The 16,649-nt window shown below is 44.4% G+C and overlaps 1 protein-coding gene across 1 annotated transcript; it reads left to right on the forward strand.

Moving 5' to 3' along the window:
* Positions 1-1,455: 1,455 nt before the first annotated feature.
* Positions 1,456-2,519, forward strand: mplkip (M-phase specific PLK1 interacting protein). Its single transcript, XM_026149865.1, has 2 exons — positions 1,456-1,890; positions 2,295-2,519. The coding sequence occupies exons 1-2, from the start codon at positions 1,585-1,587 to the stop codon at positions 2,406-2,408; spliced, it is 420 nt and encodes a 139-aa protein (XP_026005650.1). The 5' UTR covers positions 1,456-1,584; the 3' UTR covers positions 2,409-2,519.
* Positions 2,520-16,649: the final 14,130 nt, after the last annotated feature.

The following is a 16,649-nucleotide window of genomic DNA, read 5'->3' on the forward strand; positions in this document are numbered from 1 at the left end:
GCGGCACTGCAGACCACGCCCCGCCACACACATTAACCAGGTAAAATACATATTTAGGCAGAATTTTGCAAATATCCATTTTTCATTTTTAGCAGCATAGTACTTTTTTCCAGTTATTTTTTAAAAGTCAGATCAAGGCTCCAAAAGCACAAAGGCGATATGAGGGTGGCTCACAGCAGCTTTTGTCTGCTGGATCATTTTAGTTCAGCGTCTTTCCTTTGGTTATATTTCTTTAAGAGTTCAAAATGTGTTAATTACATAAATAAAAGGTAATTTTCTCTGTAGCACTTCGTGGATTTCATAAGCAACACACCTTAGTTGCTCCGTGGATTCTTTTAAAAAGCAGTTAAAAACTTTTCTTTTCAAACAAGCCTTTTGTTGTACGTATTTTATATTCTTTACATTATTTACATTTGATCTTTTACATTGTGTATAATGTCTATTGATTGTATTGTTTATTTTAATATTTGTGTGCAGCGCTTTGTGACTGCCTGTCTGTGAAAAGCGCTTAATGAATAAACTTTACTTACTTACTTTAGTTGTTCACACAAAGCATAAAGGTAAAAATAACAACATATACAGTGTTATTTTCACTTAATCAGCTCTGTAGTTAAGGGATCTTTTTATCATTACGGATTTTAGCCAAAGTCAAGTCTTACCTTTGCAGGAACGATCTAGAAAGAGTGGTCCATGCTTTTATTACTTCACGGCTGGACTACTGTAATTCCCTCTATGCTGGCCTAGATCGTTCCTGTCTACATCGCCTTCAACTGGTGCAGAACGCTGCCGCTCGCCTGTTGACCGGTTCAAAAAAAAGAGACCACATCACTCCGGTTCTCTGCTCTCTCCACTGGCTCCCAGTTGCTTTTAGGATTGATTTTAAAATCTTACTGCTGGCTTTTAAGGTTTTAAATGGCACTGCACCTTCTTACCTGTCAGAACTCCTTAGTACTTATCGCCCCAGGAGATCTTTGAGGTCAGCCGATCTGATGCTTTTAGATGTTCCCAGGTATAAATTAAAGACAAAGGGAGAGAGGGCGTTTGCTGTGGCTGCACCCAGACTGTGGAACAGTTTACCTCCTCACGTCAGATTCTCCAAAAGCCTAGAAACTTTTAAAACTGCTCTTAAAACTCACCTCTTTTCATTGGCTTTTAGAAAGGTTTAATTTATTTGTTTATTTATTTTTTATTTGATCAGCGAGGTGTTTTACGAAATTGTGTTCTATTGTATTTTTATCTGTATTTACTGTACAGCACTTTGGTCAGCCTTGGTTGTTTTTAAATGTGCTCTATAAATAAACTTGACTTGACTTGACTTTAGATTTCAAAAAGTATTTGCGGCTCCCAGTTTTCTTTTGCGTGGAAACCGGGTCCAAGTGGCTCTTTGGGTGTTAAAGGTTGCTGAGCCCTGCTTTACACGGATATGAACAGAACTGTTCACCCTGCGGTCCGCTGAGCGGCGCTGCAGTCTGTGGGCGGAGCTGAAAGCTGTGTTTCCGGTTCCGGCCTCCTAGTGTTTTGTTGTGTTGTTCGTCGTTCTGTGGCAGCAGTTTAATTCTCCTCTTCCGCTCTTTACCCGTTCACATGTTCCGCGCTCCAGACAGACATCAGCGGAGTCCCGGAGCTCCACGACCGGCGTCCGGCTGGGGCTTCCCCCGCTCCCCATACGGAGGCTCCTCGCGGAGCTACTCTCCGGGATCTCCAGGCTACTCTCCGGGTTCTAATCGAGGATACAGAGACGGATCTCCAGCCGGGTTCGGAAACGGTTCCGGGGGGTTCGGAGATACGTTCGGCAGCGGCTCGCGCGGTTTCGGGGGTCCGATGCGGCGCAGAGGGGACGGTTTCCGGCGGCCACAGTCCCTCAGTCCAACTTCAGCTCCGAACTTCAAGGTAAGGATCCGAGGCTGGATCAGAACTGGCAGCACTCCCAATCAGACAGCCTGATCGGTACAGATGATCCGTGAGTCATTCATAAGTCCGCCTGATCATTAATAAGATCGATTTTAGGTGACTCTTCTTTGTCTTGGGTGGGGGTCATGATCAGCAAGAGGTCGTCCACCCGAGGACAGGCGGAGGTTGCGGGGAGGGGGGGGCGTCACTCTCACTGTAATCTCAGAGCAGAAAGAAGCAGATGTAGTGAGTGTTTAATAAATAGATGTTAAACCAAAACTTCCTGCAAAGCTGACTCCGTTAGCGAGATTTGTCACGTGACCGAAGTTCTTCAAACAAACTGGGACATGTGAGAGACGTGTGTCTGTGACGTGTTTTAAACGTGTCATTGCTGTGTGTTTCAGTCTTCAGACGCGCCCGTGCAGAAATACTTCAGCCCGTCTATGATGCAGGATCCGTGGAAAAATCTGCAGCCCGTAACCACCGTGGATGCCGCTGCTGCCAGGCAGATCACATGACTGGAAATACTACAAGTGGTGACCACATGACATCACCAGCAAGGATCAATAACTGATGAGACGAACTGAAGTTTTTAGTCAGATGTTTTAACCTTTTTAAAAACTGTTTTTAAACTGTTTGTGAAAAGAAGTTTTGAGTTTTTAAAATATAAAAAGTTAAAATTTTTCTTCAAATCTTCGTTTGTTCTTTAAGCTCTGAAAAGAAAAGGAAAAGGTGATCCGGATCGACTCTGTGCTCTGCATAATTTAAAATGACAAAAGTATGTATGCACATACAAGGAACTGGGCTCGGGTTATTTAAAGAACAACGAGCACACACGATAGCGACAGCAGCAACACTGGGTGTGTAGTGGCAAGAATATGCAGTATGTATGACAGTACAGGGGAGACAATACTAAAAGCCAGGCAATATTACGTTAAGACTGAATTTAATTGTAGGAAAACTCACAGTTAACAGTCCAAACTATGCTTAAAATGAAACTGAGGGGTACGTGGACAAGTTCACATCTGCCTTATCAGAAGTCAATCAAAAACTACATTCATGAAAAATCAACTCTTCTGTTTAACATGAAAAATATGTAAACAATTTAACATTGAGCTCTTACTTATTGAGTACTTTGATTTTAAAATAATAATAATAAAAATGCTCTCTGCAACTTAGAAATAAATCCAAATGAAACAGCTTGAAGGATTCATCCACGTAAACACAGCAACAACATAAAGTGCTAAAAACTACACATGCAGCCCTGCAGTGGAACACTTTGTGCAACCTGAAAAAGGGAATTTACTTATTAAATGTTACATGTTGGAGTGTTTTCTCAGTGCTTACCTTTCAGTTTCCACATTAGTGTGCAGAAATACAAGCTTGTCCATGTGGTCGGCTCTCAGGAATAGGGCAGGGCAATATGGCCAAAAATATTTATCACTAGATATATTTGAAAATTTGTGATAACAATATGACTGACGATATAATTGATGTGAGACAAAATAGATAAACAGACGCAGGAAGTTAACGTGTTGGCACCGTCATACGTGTTCCTGCAGAGCAGGGCTGTTTACCTGTTAGGTCACCACGGTAACCAAATCAAATCACTTTTATTCAAATCAAATCACTTTTATTGTCACATCACATGTGCAGGTACATTGGTACAGCACATGTGAGTGAAATTCTTGTGTGCGAGCTTCACAAGCAACAGAGGTGTGCAAAATACAATAATGTAAACAAGCAAAATACAAGAATGGCTACATCTGAAACTAATAAATATATGTACAATATATAATAGTGTATGCATTTCTGGATGTGTATACTAAATATTTTTCTACGTGTGTGTGTGTGTGTGTGTGTGTGTGTGTGTGTGTGTATACACATATTTTACAAATTAAATAGAGTCAACAATGAATAGAATATGTAAAATAAAATATACAGAGTGAGACATGTGCAAAACAGTGGCGTTACTGTACAGTATGGAGTGCATAATGTTAAAGTTCCAGTAGTGAAGCTGAGGTGTCTATGACGTGTTCAGCAGTCTGATGGCCTGGTGGAAGAAGCTGTCTCTCAGTCTGCTGGTACGGGACCGGATGCTGCAGAACCTCCTTCCTGATGGAAGCAGTCTGAACAGTTTATGGCTGGGGTGACTGGAGTCCTTGATGATCCTCCCCGCTTTCCTCAGGCACCGCTTCCTGTAGATGTCTTGGAGGGAGGGAAGCTCACCTCCAATTATCCGTTCAGAGCACCGCACTACTCGCTGGAGAGCTTTGCAGTTGTAGGCGGTGCTGTTGCCATACCAGGTGGTGATGCATCCAGTGAGGATGCTCTCAATGGCACAGTGATAGAAGGTCCTGAGGATGCGGGGGTTCATGCTGAATCTTTTCAGTCTCCTGAGAAAGAAGAGGCGCTGCTGCGCCTTCTTCACTGTTTTGTTTGTGTGTACTGACCACGTGAGATCCTCAGCCAGATGTACACCAAGGAACCGGAAGCTGCTCACTCTCTCCACAGCAGCGCCGTTGATGGTGATGGGGGTGTGTACTTCTCTGCACCTCCGGAAGTCCACTATCAACTCCTTTGTCTTTGCGACGTTGAGGGTGAGATGGTTGTCTTGACACCAGTGGGTCAGGGCGCTGACCTCCTCCCTGTAAGCCGTCTCATCACCGTTGGTGATAAGACCCACCACTGTAGTGTCGTCCGCAAACTTCACAATGATGTTGGAGCTGTTAGTGGCTGTGCAGTCGTAGGTGTAGAGTGAGTACAGGAGAGGGCTCAGTACACACCCCTGTGGAGCACCAGTGTTCAGTGTGATGGGGGATGAGGTGATGCTGCCCAGTCTGACCACTTGGCGTCTGTCAGACAGGAAGCTAAGGATCCAGCTGCAGAGGGAGCTGCTCAGTCCTAGATCCTGCAGTTTCCTGTCCAGCTTCGAGGGAACGATGGTATTGAATGCTGAGCTGTAATCTACAAACAGCATTCTCACATACGTGTCTCTCTTCTCCAGGTGTGACAGGGCAGTGTGTAGTGTCAGGGCTATGGCATCATCAGTGGACCTGTTGTGGCGGTATGCGAACTGTAGAGGGTCCAGTGAGTCGGGTAGTGCAGAGCAGATGAAGTCCCTGACCAGCTTCTCGAAGCATTTGCTTACGATGGGGGTCAGGGCTACAGGTCGCCAGTCGTTCAATGAGGAGATGGAGGATTTGGGTACAGGGACGATGGTGGCCATTTTGAAGCAGGCTGGGACTACAGACAGAGAGAGGGAAAGGTTGAAGATGTGCGTGAACACTCCAGCCAGCTGAGCCGCGCATGACTTGAGGACGCGGCCGGGAATCCCGTCCGGACCAGTAGCTTTGCGCGCGTTCACCTTCCTGAAGCACTTCCGCACATCCTCCTCAGACACAGTGTGCGCACTGACGTCATCCGCGGTGCGCACACTGTCCGGTCTCATGGTGTTCGCTGTGTCGAATCTAGCGTAGAATACGTTCCTCACACAGAGAGGCCGTGGTCTGCGGTGTGCTGGTTTTCCCTCTAAAGTCTGTGATCGTGTTTAGTCCCTGCCACATACTCCGAGGGTTGTCAAACTGTTGCTCCACCCTGTCCCTGTACTCACGTTTGGCTGCTTTGATCGTCTTCCGGAGTTGGTAATGTGCGTGTTTGTAGTCCGATGTGTTCACGGAGGCAAAGGCGGTGCTCTGTGCCGCCCGAACATCTCCGTTAATCCAGGGTTTTTGATTTGGGAAGGATTTAACTGTTCTGGATGGGACGACATCTTCCACGCATTTCCTGATAAATCCGCAGACTGAGTCTGTATACTCATCAATGTCCCTAGCAGCCACGTAACCAGTGCCCATCAGCGTTTTAAATGAGCTGATTCAGTGTGCCGAACACCAAGCCAAACAGGAAGTCATCTGCTTCAAAGTAAAGGTTCATCCTAACATTCACGCTGGTTACATCATCGATCTACCCGCTGAGGGACGGCTCGAGCTGAACATTGATCATCCTTCACATCAATCACATCTTAAGTGTGATTTCATAGCAGAATGAACACCGTCACTCTCCGTCAATGGTTTAATTGGAATGTTTCCGGGGGGTTTTCTTCTCCCCCGCCCCCCCTCTTTTTTATGCTGCTCACCATTGTCCTTGGTTTCTTTCTTTTTATTTTCTTTCACTACTTCGAACACCTGCTTCCAGACTCATCCACAAACAACATCCTTTATTTCGACACATACGCACAGCACGATCATGCATAGTCATGCGCTCAACAGCAGCACATTTGCATCAGTCAGACAGCGCACACAGTCGTTTAGGATACACACACTTAAGCCAAGCGTACTCATATTAGTAAATATGCATACACATAGTCAAACTCAGGGAGCATCTCGCCACACATTTTCTCTCTCTCCTTCTCTTTATTTACGAATAAGTGACGTATTCTCTCCACCTGTCTAAGCAACGCACACAGCGTACATCCCTAGTTATACACAGTCATCTATGGGGGCACTGAGGTTTGTTACATGGAATATAAATGGAGCTGACTCCAGAGAAAAGAGGTTAAAAATATTTAACCAACTCAAAAAACTACAGGCAGATGTTGTCCTTTTACAAGAGACCCACAGACCTCTTAGAGGTTCGAATGAACTTAAAACACCTCAGTTTGCTAATGTGTTCTCAGCTTGTTATAATTCTAGACAAAGGGGAGCAGCAATTTTAATACATAAAAATATTAATTTCACAGTACTCGATACAGTTATAGATCCAGAGGGCAGATTCTTAATCATTAAACTATCTATACGTGATAAAAAGCTATGTATTGCAAGTGTATATGGTCCAAATGTTGATGATCCCTCATTCTTTCACGGTTTTTTCAGTGCACTCTCTGAACACTTAGATGGCACACTTGTTCTTGGAGGCGACCTCAACCTTGGACTAAATGAAGACATGGATAGGCTCAATACAGCGGGAACTCAGCGTAATTGGCAGTCCACAAATATAATCAAACAGTATATGAGCGACTTTGGTCTTTGCGATGCATGGCGCTCCCTTCACCCCACCAGTAAGGAATATACTTTTTTCTCACATGTCCATCACTCCTACTCTCGTCTGGATTATTTTTTGGTCAGCAGCTCACTGCTGAACGACATTTCAGACACTGAGATTCATCCTATAGCTGTCAGCGATCATGCTCCTGTATCTTTAACACTAATGCACAAGAATAATACTACGCCAAGAAAAAACTGGAGATTTAATATATCACTACTTAAAGATGAAGACTTTATTAAATATTTTAAAAAAGAGTGGACTTCATATTTGGACTATAATGACACTCCCGGAATATCTGCTTCTGTTCTATGGGAAGCAGGGAAAGCTGTGATGAGAGGTAAAATAATTTCTTTCTCATCACATAAAAAGAAAAAAGAAAACAAAAATATTCAGGAATTAGAAAAAAACATGAAATCACTAGAAGAAGCCTACGCGTCCCACCAAGATCAGGAAACATTGAACAAAATACGCAAAACAAAACTAGATTTAAATGAGATAATTGATAAAAAAAATAAAAAATAAAAATTCTTTGTACAAAGACTACACTTACAAAATAATGAACATGGTAATAAATCCAGTCAATTTCTAGCAAACCAGCTAAAAATAAATAAAGAAAAAAACAACTATATGTGCTGTTCAAGATTCATCTGGGAACACAGTATACAGGGAGTGCAGAATTATTAGGCAAGTTGTATTTTTGAGGAATAATGTTATTATTGAACAACAACCATGTTCTCAATGAACCCAAAAATCTCATTAATATCAAAGCTGAATATTTTTGGAAGTAGTTTTTAGTTTGTTTTTAGTTTTAGCTATTTTAGGGGGATATCTGTGTGTGCAGGTGACTATTACTGTGCATAATTATTAGGCAACTTAACAAAAAACAAATATATACCCATTTCAATTATTTATTTTTTACCAGTGACACCAATATAACATCTCCACATTCACAAATATACATTTCTGACATTCAAAAACAAAACAAAAACAAATCAGCGACCAATATAGCCACCTTTCTTTGCAAGGACACTCAAAAGCCTGCCATCCATGGATTCTGTCAGTGTTTTGATCTGTTCACCATCAACATTGCGTGCAGCAGCAACCACAGCCTCCCAGACACTGTTCAGAGAGGTGTACTGTTTTCCCTCCTTGTAAATCTCACATTTGATGATGGACCACAGGTTCTCAATGGGGTTCAGATCAGGTGAACAAGGAGGCCATGTCATTAGTTTTTCTTCTTTTATACCCTTTCTTGCAGCCACGCTGTGGAGTACTTGGACGCGTGTGATGGAGCATTGTCCTGCATGGAAATCATGTTTTTCTTGAAGGATGCAGACTTCTTCCTGTACCACTGCTTGAAGAAGGTGTCTTCCAGAAACTGACAGTAGGACTGGGAGTTGAGCTTGACTCCATCCTCAACCCGAAAAGGCCCCACAAGCTCATCTTTGATGATACCAGCCCAAACCAGTACTCCACCTTCACCTTGCTGGCGTCTGAGTCGGACTGGAGCTCTCTGCCCTTTACCAATCCAGCCACGGGCCCATCCATCTGGCCCATCAAGACTCACTCTCATTTCATCAGTCCATAAAACCTTAGAAAAACCAGTCTTGAGATATTTCTTGGCCCAGTCTTGACGTTTCAGCTTGTGTGTCTTGTTCAGTGGTGGTCGTCTTTCAGCCTTTCTTACCTTGGCCATGTCTCTGAGTATTGCACACCTTGTGCTTTTGGGCACTCCAGTGATGTTGCAGCTCTGAGATATGGCCAAACTGGTGGCAAGTGGCATCTTGGCAGCTGCACGCTTGACTTTTCTCAGTTCATGGGCAGTTATTTTGCGCCTTGGTTTTTCCACACGCTTCTTGCGACCCTGTTGACTATTTTGAATGAAACGCTTGATTGTTCGATGATCACGCTTCAGAAGCTTTGCAATTTTGAGACTGCTGCATCCCTCTGCAAGATATCTCACTATTTTTGACTTTTCTGAGCCTGTCAAGTCCTTCTTTTGACCCATTTTGCCAAAGGAAAGGACGTTGCCTAATAATTATGCACACCTGATATAGGGTGTTGATGTCATTAGACCACACCCCTTCTCATTACAGAGATGCACATCACCTAATATGCTTAATTGGTAGTAGGCTTTCGAGCCTATACAGCTTGGAGTAAGACAACATACATGAAGAGGATGATGTGGATTTAGCTGACAGGTCAGGCTAGGTAGCGAGAGGAGTGACCCAGGCTCCCTGAGCAGCGATGGACTTATCTTTTATTATATGTATTTTTGGTAGTGCTGTCCTCCTTCCCCCTGTTTGCAGATATGAGTGTGTGTGTGTGTGTATGGATGCAGGTGTGTCTGCGAATACTTGTTTACAGGCGCCTTCAAATATTAGGTTTCTCTCCTCCAAGTCTCTGTTAGTACATGACTTAATAATTGATCAACAAATTGATTTACTCTGCCTTACAGAAACCTGGTTGCAGCAGGATGATTATGTTAGTTTAAATGAATCAACACCCCCGAGTCATTCTAACTACCAGAAACCTCGAAGCACAGGCCGAGGGGGAGGTGTGGCAGCAATTTTTCACACCAGCCTATTAATTAATGAAAGACCAAGACAGACTTTTAATTCATTTGAAAGCCTGATGCTTAGCCTCGTCCACCCCAGCTGTGAAACTCAGAAACCAGTCTTACTTGTTATCATCTATCGTCCACCTGGGCCTTACACAGAGTTTCTGTCTGATTTCTCAGACTTTATATCTGATTTAGTTCTGAGCTCAGATAAAATAATTATTGTGGGTGATTTTAACATCCATGTAGATGCTAAAAATGACAGCCTCAACATGGCATTTAATCTGTTATTAGACTCAATTGGTTTCTCTCAAAATGTAAAAGAACCCACCCACCACTTTAATCACACTCTAGATCTTGTTTTAACATATGGCATAGAAACTGAACATTTAACAGTGTTTCCTGAAAACCCTCTCCTGTCTGATCATTTCCTGATAACATTTACATTTACAATAATTGATTACACAGCGGTGAAGAGTAGACTTTATCACAGTAGATGTCTTTCTGAAAGCGCTGTAACTAAGTTAAAGAATATAATCCACCCACTGTTATCATCTCCAATGCCCTGTACCAACACAGCAGAGCAGCTATCTGAACACTACTCTAACAGAGGTCGATCATCTTGGTAATAATTTCACCTCCTCACTACGTACGACTCTGGATACTGTAGCTCCTGTGAAAAGTAAGGTCTCTAGTCAGAAGTACCTGACTCTGTGGTATAATTCTCAAACACGTACCCTAAAGCAGATGACTCGTAAGCTGGAGAGGAAATGGCGTGTCACAAATTTAGAGGATCATCATTTAGCCTGGAGAAATAGTTTGCTGCTTTATAAGAAAGCCCTCCACAAAGCCAGAACATCTTACTATTCATCACTGATTGAAGAAAATAAGAACAACCCCAGGTTTCTCTTCAGCTCTGTAGCCAGGCTGACAAACAGTCAGAGCTCTGTTGAGCCAACCATCCCTTTAACGTTAACTAGTAATGACTTCATGAACTTCTTCACAGCTAAAATATTTATCATTAGAGAAAAAATTACCAGTAATCATCCCACAGATGTAATATTATCTACAGCTACTCTTAGTACCATTGATGTTAAGTTAGACTCTTTTTCTCTAATTGATCTTTCTGAGTTAACTTCAATAATTACTTCCTCCAAACCATCAACGTGTCTTTTAGACCCCATTCCTACAAAACTGCTCAAAGAAGTCCTGCCATTAATTAATTCTTCGATCTTAAATATGATCAACCTATCTCTAATAATCAGCTATGTACCACAGGCCTTCAAGCTGGCTGTAGTTAAACCTTTACTCAAAAAGCATCTCTAGACCCAGCAGTCTTAGCTAATTATAGGCCAATCTCCAACCTTCCTTTCATATCAAAGATCCTTGAAAGAGTAGTTGTCAAACAGCTAACAGATCATCTGCAGAGGTTTATTTGAAGAGTTTCATTCAGGTTTCAGAGCTCATCACAGCACAGAAACAGCTTTAGTGAAGGTTACAAATGATCTTCTTATGGCCTCTGACAGTGGACTCATCTCTGTGCTTGTCCTGCTAGACCTCAGTGCAGCGTTCGATACTGTCGACCATAATATCCTATTAGAGCAATTAGAACATGCTGTAGGTATTACTGTTGTGGGATTCATCGGGAAACTAGCGGATGATACCGTGGAGACAAAGACTATCACAACGTTTCCCAACCAGAAGCCGTGGGTGGATAAAACCATCCACGACGCTCTGAGATCCCGCACTGCTGCCTACAACACGGGACTCATGACGGGGGACATGGACCTGTACAAAGCCGCGTCATATAACGTGCGGAGGGCGGTGAAAGAGGCGAAGCAGCGCTACGGGAGGAAACTAGAGTCACAACTCCAACAGAGTGACTCTAGGAGCTTGTGGCGGGGACTAAGGACAATAACGGACTATAAAGCACCAACAACCGGTATGACGAACGCGGCCGTGACTCTGGCAGACAAGCTGAACACTTTCTATGCTCGCTTCGAGGCTGCAGCTAAGGACTCCAACAATGCTAGTGCTAGCGGCGCTAACGGCTGCAGACAGGAAGATACTGCCAGCACCGGAAACGTGCTCGTCATCTCCGAGCATGAAGTAAGGAGAGCCTTCAAAAGAGTGAACACCAGGAAAGCAGCAGGACCAGACGGCATCCCAGGTCGTATCCTCAGAGACTGCGCATACCAGCTAACTCCTGTGTTCACTGAGATATTCAACATCTCTTTATCTCAGTCGGTCATCCCCACATGCTTCAAAGAGTCCATCATTGTTCCTGTCCCGAAGAAACCCCACCCTGCTTCTCTCAATGACTATCGCCCTGTAGCCCTCACCTCAGTAGTGATGAAGTGCTTTGAACGCCTGGTCAGAGACTTCATCATTTCTTCACTACCAGACACACTGGACCCACTACAGTTCGCTTACCGTCCAAATCGTTCCACAGACGATGCCATCTCTCATCTCCTCCACACATCACTCACTCACTTGGACACTAGAAAGGGGAATTATGTTAAAATGCTCTTCATAGACTACAGCTCTGCATTTAATACCATAATTCCCTCCACACTCACCACCAAGCTGGAGCATCTGGGACTCAGCTCATCTATGTGTCAGTGGGTCTCCAACTTCCTAACTGGCAGACCACAGGCAGTAAGGATGGGCGGACATGTCTCAGCCTCCACCACTCTCAGCACTGGAGCCCCCCAGGGGTGTGTTCTGAGCCCCCTGCTGTACTCTTTGTACACATATGACTGTGTGTTCACTACCAGCTCCACCACCATCATCAAGTTTGCTGACGACACCGTCGTGGTGGGCCTGATCTCTGATAACAACGAGACGGCCTACTAGACCTCAGTGCAGGAGATTAGGAATCTGGAGAACTGGTGCCAGAGGAACAACCTCCTTCTAAACGTCAGTAAGACAAAGGAGCTGATAGTGGACTTCAGAACTAAGCAGGAGAGGAACTACCAGACCCCCGTCACCAACGAGTGCCCAGTGGAGAGAGTGGACAGCTTCAAATACCTCGGAGTTCACATCACGCAGGACCTGTCATGGTCCTGTCACATCAACACCGTGGTGAAAAAGGCCCGACAGCGTCTCTACCACCTCAGACGCTTGAGAGACTTCCAACTGCCCTCCAAGGTGCTCAGGAACTTTTACTCGTGCACCATAGAGAGCATCCTGACGGGAAACATCTCAACCTGGTTCGGGAACAGCACCATGCAGGACAGACGAGCTCTACAGAGGGTTGTGCGGTCAGCTGAGCGCACCATCCGCTCCGAGCTCCCTGACCTGCACTCAATCTACAGCAGGCGGTGCTGGACCAAGGCCAGGAAGATGGTGAAGGACCTCAGCCATCCCAACAACAGACTGTTCTCTCTGCTGAGGTCAGGAAAGCGATTCCGCTCCCTGAAGACCAACACAGAGAGACTGAGGAGGAGCTTCTTCCCGCAGGCGATACGGTCTCTCAATCACACCACCACACAGTACTGACCCACACATATGGTTCTTACACACACACTGGACTTTCTGGACATTGTTTTCACTTCATCACTTAAATAACTTTAAGCATATTTGCACTGCACAACACATAATGTGGATTGCACAACACTGGACACTATATTCTTCATTTCCAGTTAATACTTGTACAGCTGCTGTTATTGTGTATATATTTATTTATATTTAGATTTCTTCATACATTCTTATATAGTTCTATATTGTGTATTTTGTTGTACAGTTATTTTATTTTCAACTTTAATTTATATATTTTATCTTATTCTTTCCCAGTTAAATTTACCCTTCATTCTAATTTGTGTTGTACAGTTATTTCATTTTTAACCTTAATTTATATTTTATTCCTTCTTAGTTAAATTTACCCTTTTTAATTTTTCATATTATTTCCTATCTTATTCATAGCCTTTTCCTTTTTTGTTTTCTTTAGGTCACGAGCAGTTGTCCAAGCATTTCACTACATATCGTACTGTGTATGACTGTGTACGTGACAAATAAAATTTGAATTTGATTTGAATTTGTATTACAGGTACATTGCTGCAGTGGTTTGTATCATATCTATCTAATAGACTCCAGTTTGTGCATGTAAATGGAGCGTCCTCTTCACACACTGAGGTTAATTATGGAGTTCCACAGGGTTCAGTGCTAGGACCAATTCTGTTTACATTATACATGCTTCCCTTAGGCAGTATCATTAGAAGACATAGCATACATTTTCACTGCTATGCAGATGACACCTAGCTCTATCTGTCCATGAAGCCAGATAACACACACCAATGAGTTAAACTGCAGGAATGTCTTAAAGACATAAAGACCTGGATGGCCGCTAACTTTCTGCTTCTTAATTCAGATCAAACTGAGGTTATTGTACTCGGCCCTGAAAAGCCTAGAAATATGGTATCTAACCAGATTCTTACTCTGGATGGCATTACCTTGGCCTCCAGTAACGCTGTGAGGAACCTTGGAGTCATTTTTGACCAGGACATGTCCTTCAACGCACATATTAAACAAATATGTAAGCCTGCTTTCTTCCATTTGTGCAACATCTCTAAAATTAGAAATATCCTGTCTCAGAGTGACGCTGAAAAACTAGTTCATGCATTTATTACTTCCAGGCTGGACGACTGTAATTCATTATTATCAGGAAGTCCTAAAAACTCCCTGAAAAGCCTTCAGCTGATCCAAAATGCTGCAGCAAGAGTCCTGACAGGGACTAGAAAGAGAGAGCAGATTTCTCCTGTTTTGGCTTCCTGTTAAATCCAGTGAACTGGACATGTGTGTGCTTAATAAACTGGCAAATTACAGCAGGATTTTCCTATTCTCGGTCAGAAGGCACAGGTGACTTATATGATGAAAGAGAGGGTCCACAGCAATGAGAATTAGGGTTCCTTTAATCCAAAACGTCTCCAGAAGTAAATTCGTGTGAGTATATGTATGTGTGTGGTTCTGTAAAATAACAGAAATTACAATTAGCAAACAATTAAAGTCAACCAAGCTGGTCTAAATAATACAGAAAGGGTTGAACAGAAAGTCTAATTCGAAAATGACTAAACACCACCCCCTGGTGGACACAAATGGGCTGCTGCACAGGGATAGACTCCATCTTTACTTTGGGCAGCTCAGTTCACAAGGGTAGCACCATTTTGGTCAAATCAGCGTGAATATACATTGTCTCGTGGCTACACAAACCGCTGGAAAACTCTATAAAAGCATCACACAATGTACATAGGCAAGTATATGATAAGTTACAACCATAGAACAAACAAATACAAGGCACTTACTTATCATCACGCACACGCACGACACATGTTCAGTACAACAGCCCAGCTCCACCAGCGCTATCACGGTGAACCAGCGCAAACACAAACAAAGGATGGGAGGAATGTACCATCTTAGCAGTGGTTAGAGGGGTCCGTGGAACAGTCTATATACACAAAATCACAGGGGTTTTATACATCCAGAATTCAAAATCCTGCTCCTCACATACAAGGTCTTAAATAATCAGGCCCCATCTTATCTTAATGACCTTGTAGTACCATATCACCCTATTAGAGCACTTCGCTCTCGCTCTGCAGGCCTACTTGTTGTTCCTAGAGTATTTAAAAGTAGAATGGGAGGCAGAGCCTTCAGTTTTCAGGCCCCTCTTCTGTGGAACCAGCTTCCAGTTTGGATTCAGGAGACAGACACTATCTCTACTTTCAAGATCAGGCTTCAAACTTTCCTTTTTGCTAAAGCATATAGTTAGGGCTGGACCAGGTGACCCTGAATCCTCCCTTAGTTATGCTGCAATAGACGTAGGCTGCCGGGGGATTCCCATGATGCATTGAGTTTTTCCTTTCCAGTCACCTTTCTCACTCACTCTGTATTAACAGACCTCTCTGCACTGAATCATATCTGTTATTAACCTCTGTCTCTCTTCCACAGCATGTCTTTATCCTGTCTTCCTTCTCTCACCCCAACCAATCACAGCAGATGGCCCTGCCCCTCCCTGAGCCTGGTTCTGCCAGAGGTTTCTTCCTGTTAAAAGGGAGTTTTTCCTTCCCACTGTCGCCAAAGAGCTTGCTCATAGGGGGTCATATGATTGTTGGGTTTTTCTCTGTATCTATGAAGCACCTTGAGGCGACTTTTGTTGTGATTTGGCGCTATATAAAGAAAATTGAATTGAATTGAAATAAACGCATTGCTTACACAGAGCATCGTGCCTGGGTCCTCCTTTTCCCACATCCCCACCGTTTGCCCTGCCAAACCGCGACAGAATGATCCCGCCCAGCATTGACCCAGCTGTCTCTGAGGAGAGGCTCAGGAGGGAGGTTATGGACAGAGTTTACAGACTGTGTGAATTGTGGTGGGAGAAACCCGGGGAAGTGTTGCGTCGCGCCATGGAGAGACGGCTACAGGAAACGCTGTTTAAATTCCCCTGTCTGGTGGATTCCCATAATTCAGTTGTCCTGGACTTACTGCTCTCAACCCTCCACCTCCACTCTCCAACTCATCAGCCCGGACAGCTGGTGGATTCACAGCCTGACACGCCGGCCCCGACGTCTACACGGAAACGACATTCGCGCCGCCGGCGTTCCTCACCGCAGCCGATTTCCCGGACGTCTCAAGAGCCGGCTGTGGTAATACGTAATAATACAGACAATTTTTCATTTTCCTCACCATCTGTTTGTGTGTCTGCAGTGGACGCTGACGCTGGTGTAAGCCAGCAGGTAGCATCGCCGCCGTCGTCTCATCTGCCTGCAGCCACCATTCTGCCATCTTCTTCACCGCCTGCTACGTCGCCACCCGGACCTGCTCAGCCGCTGCCGCAGGAGCTCAACAAGCCGGAGCTGGAGCTCAGTGAGCCGGGGGAGCCAGCGCCACTGCCGGAGGAGGTCAGCAAGCCGGAGCTGGAGCAGGGCGAGCCGGAGCTCAGCAAGCGGCAGGAGCCCGCACCGCCACCGGAGGAGGGACATGCGCCGCCAGCTGAGGAGCTCGGAGAGCGGGACGAGCCCGCGCTGGCCGCTGAAGACCTCTGCAAGCCAGAGGGACCAGCACGTCCTCCGCAACCAGCAACATGGCTGCCACGTCTACATCCGGCGTGGCCACGTCCTGCACGGCCAGCACATCGGGAATAGTGGGTTGTTACGTCTCCTTG

Source organism: Astatotilapia calliptera, chromosome 18, assembly GCF_900246225.1.
Source record: "Astatotilapia calliptera chromosome 18, fAstCal1.2, whole genome shotgun sequence".
NCBI classification, from domain to species: domain Eukaryota; kingdom Metazoa; phylum Chordata; class Actinopteri; order Cichliformes; family Cichlidae; genus Astatotilapia; species Astatotilapia calliptera.

Coding starts and splice junctions, on each gene's coding strand:
- mplkip (XM_026149865.1), top strand. CDS start 1,585: ATGTTCCGCGCTCCAGACAGACATCAGCGGAGTCCCGGAGCTCCACGA. Junction 1,891..2,294: donor CTTCAGCTCCGAACTTCAAG/GTAAGGATCCGA, acceptor TGTGTGTTTCAG/TCTTCAGACGCGCCCGTGCA.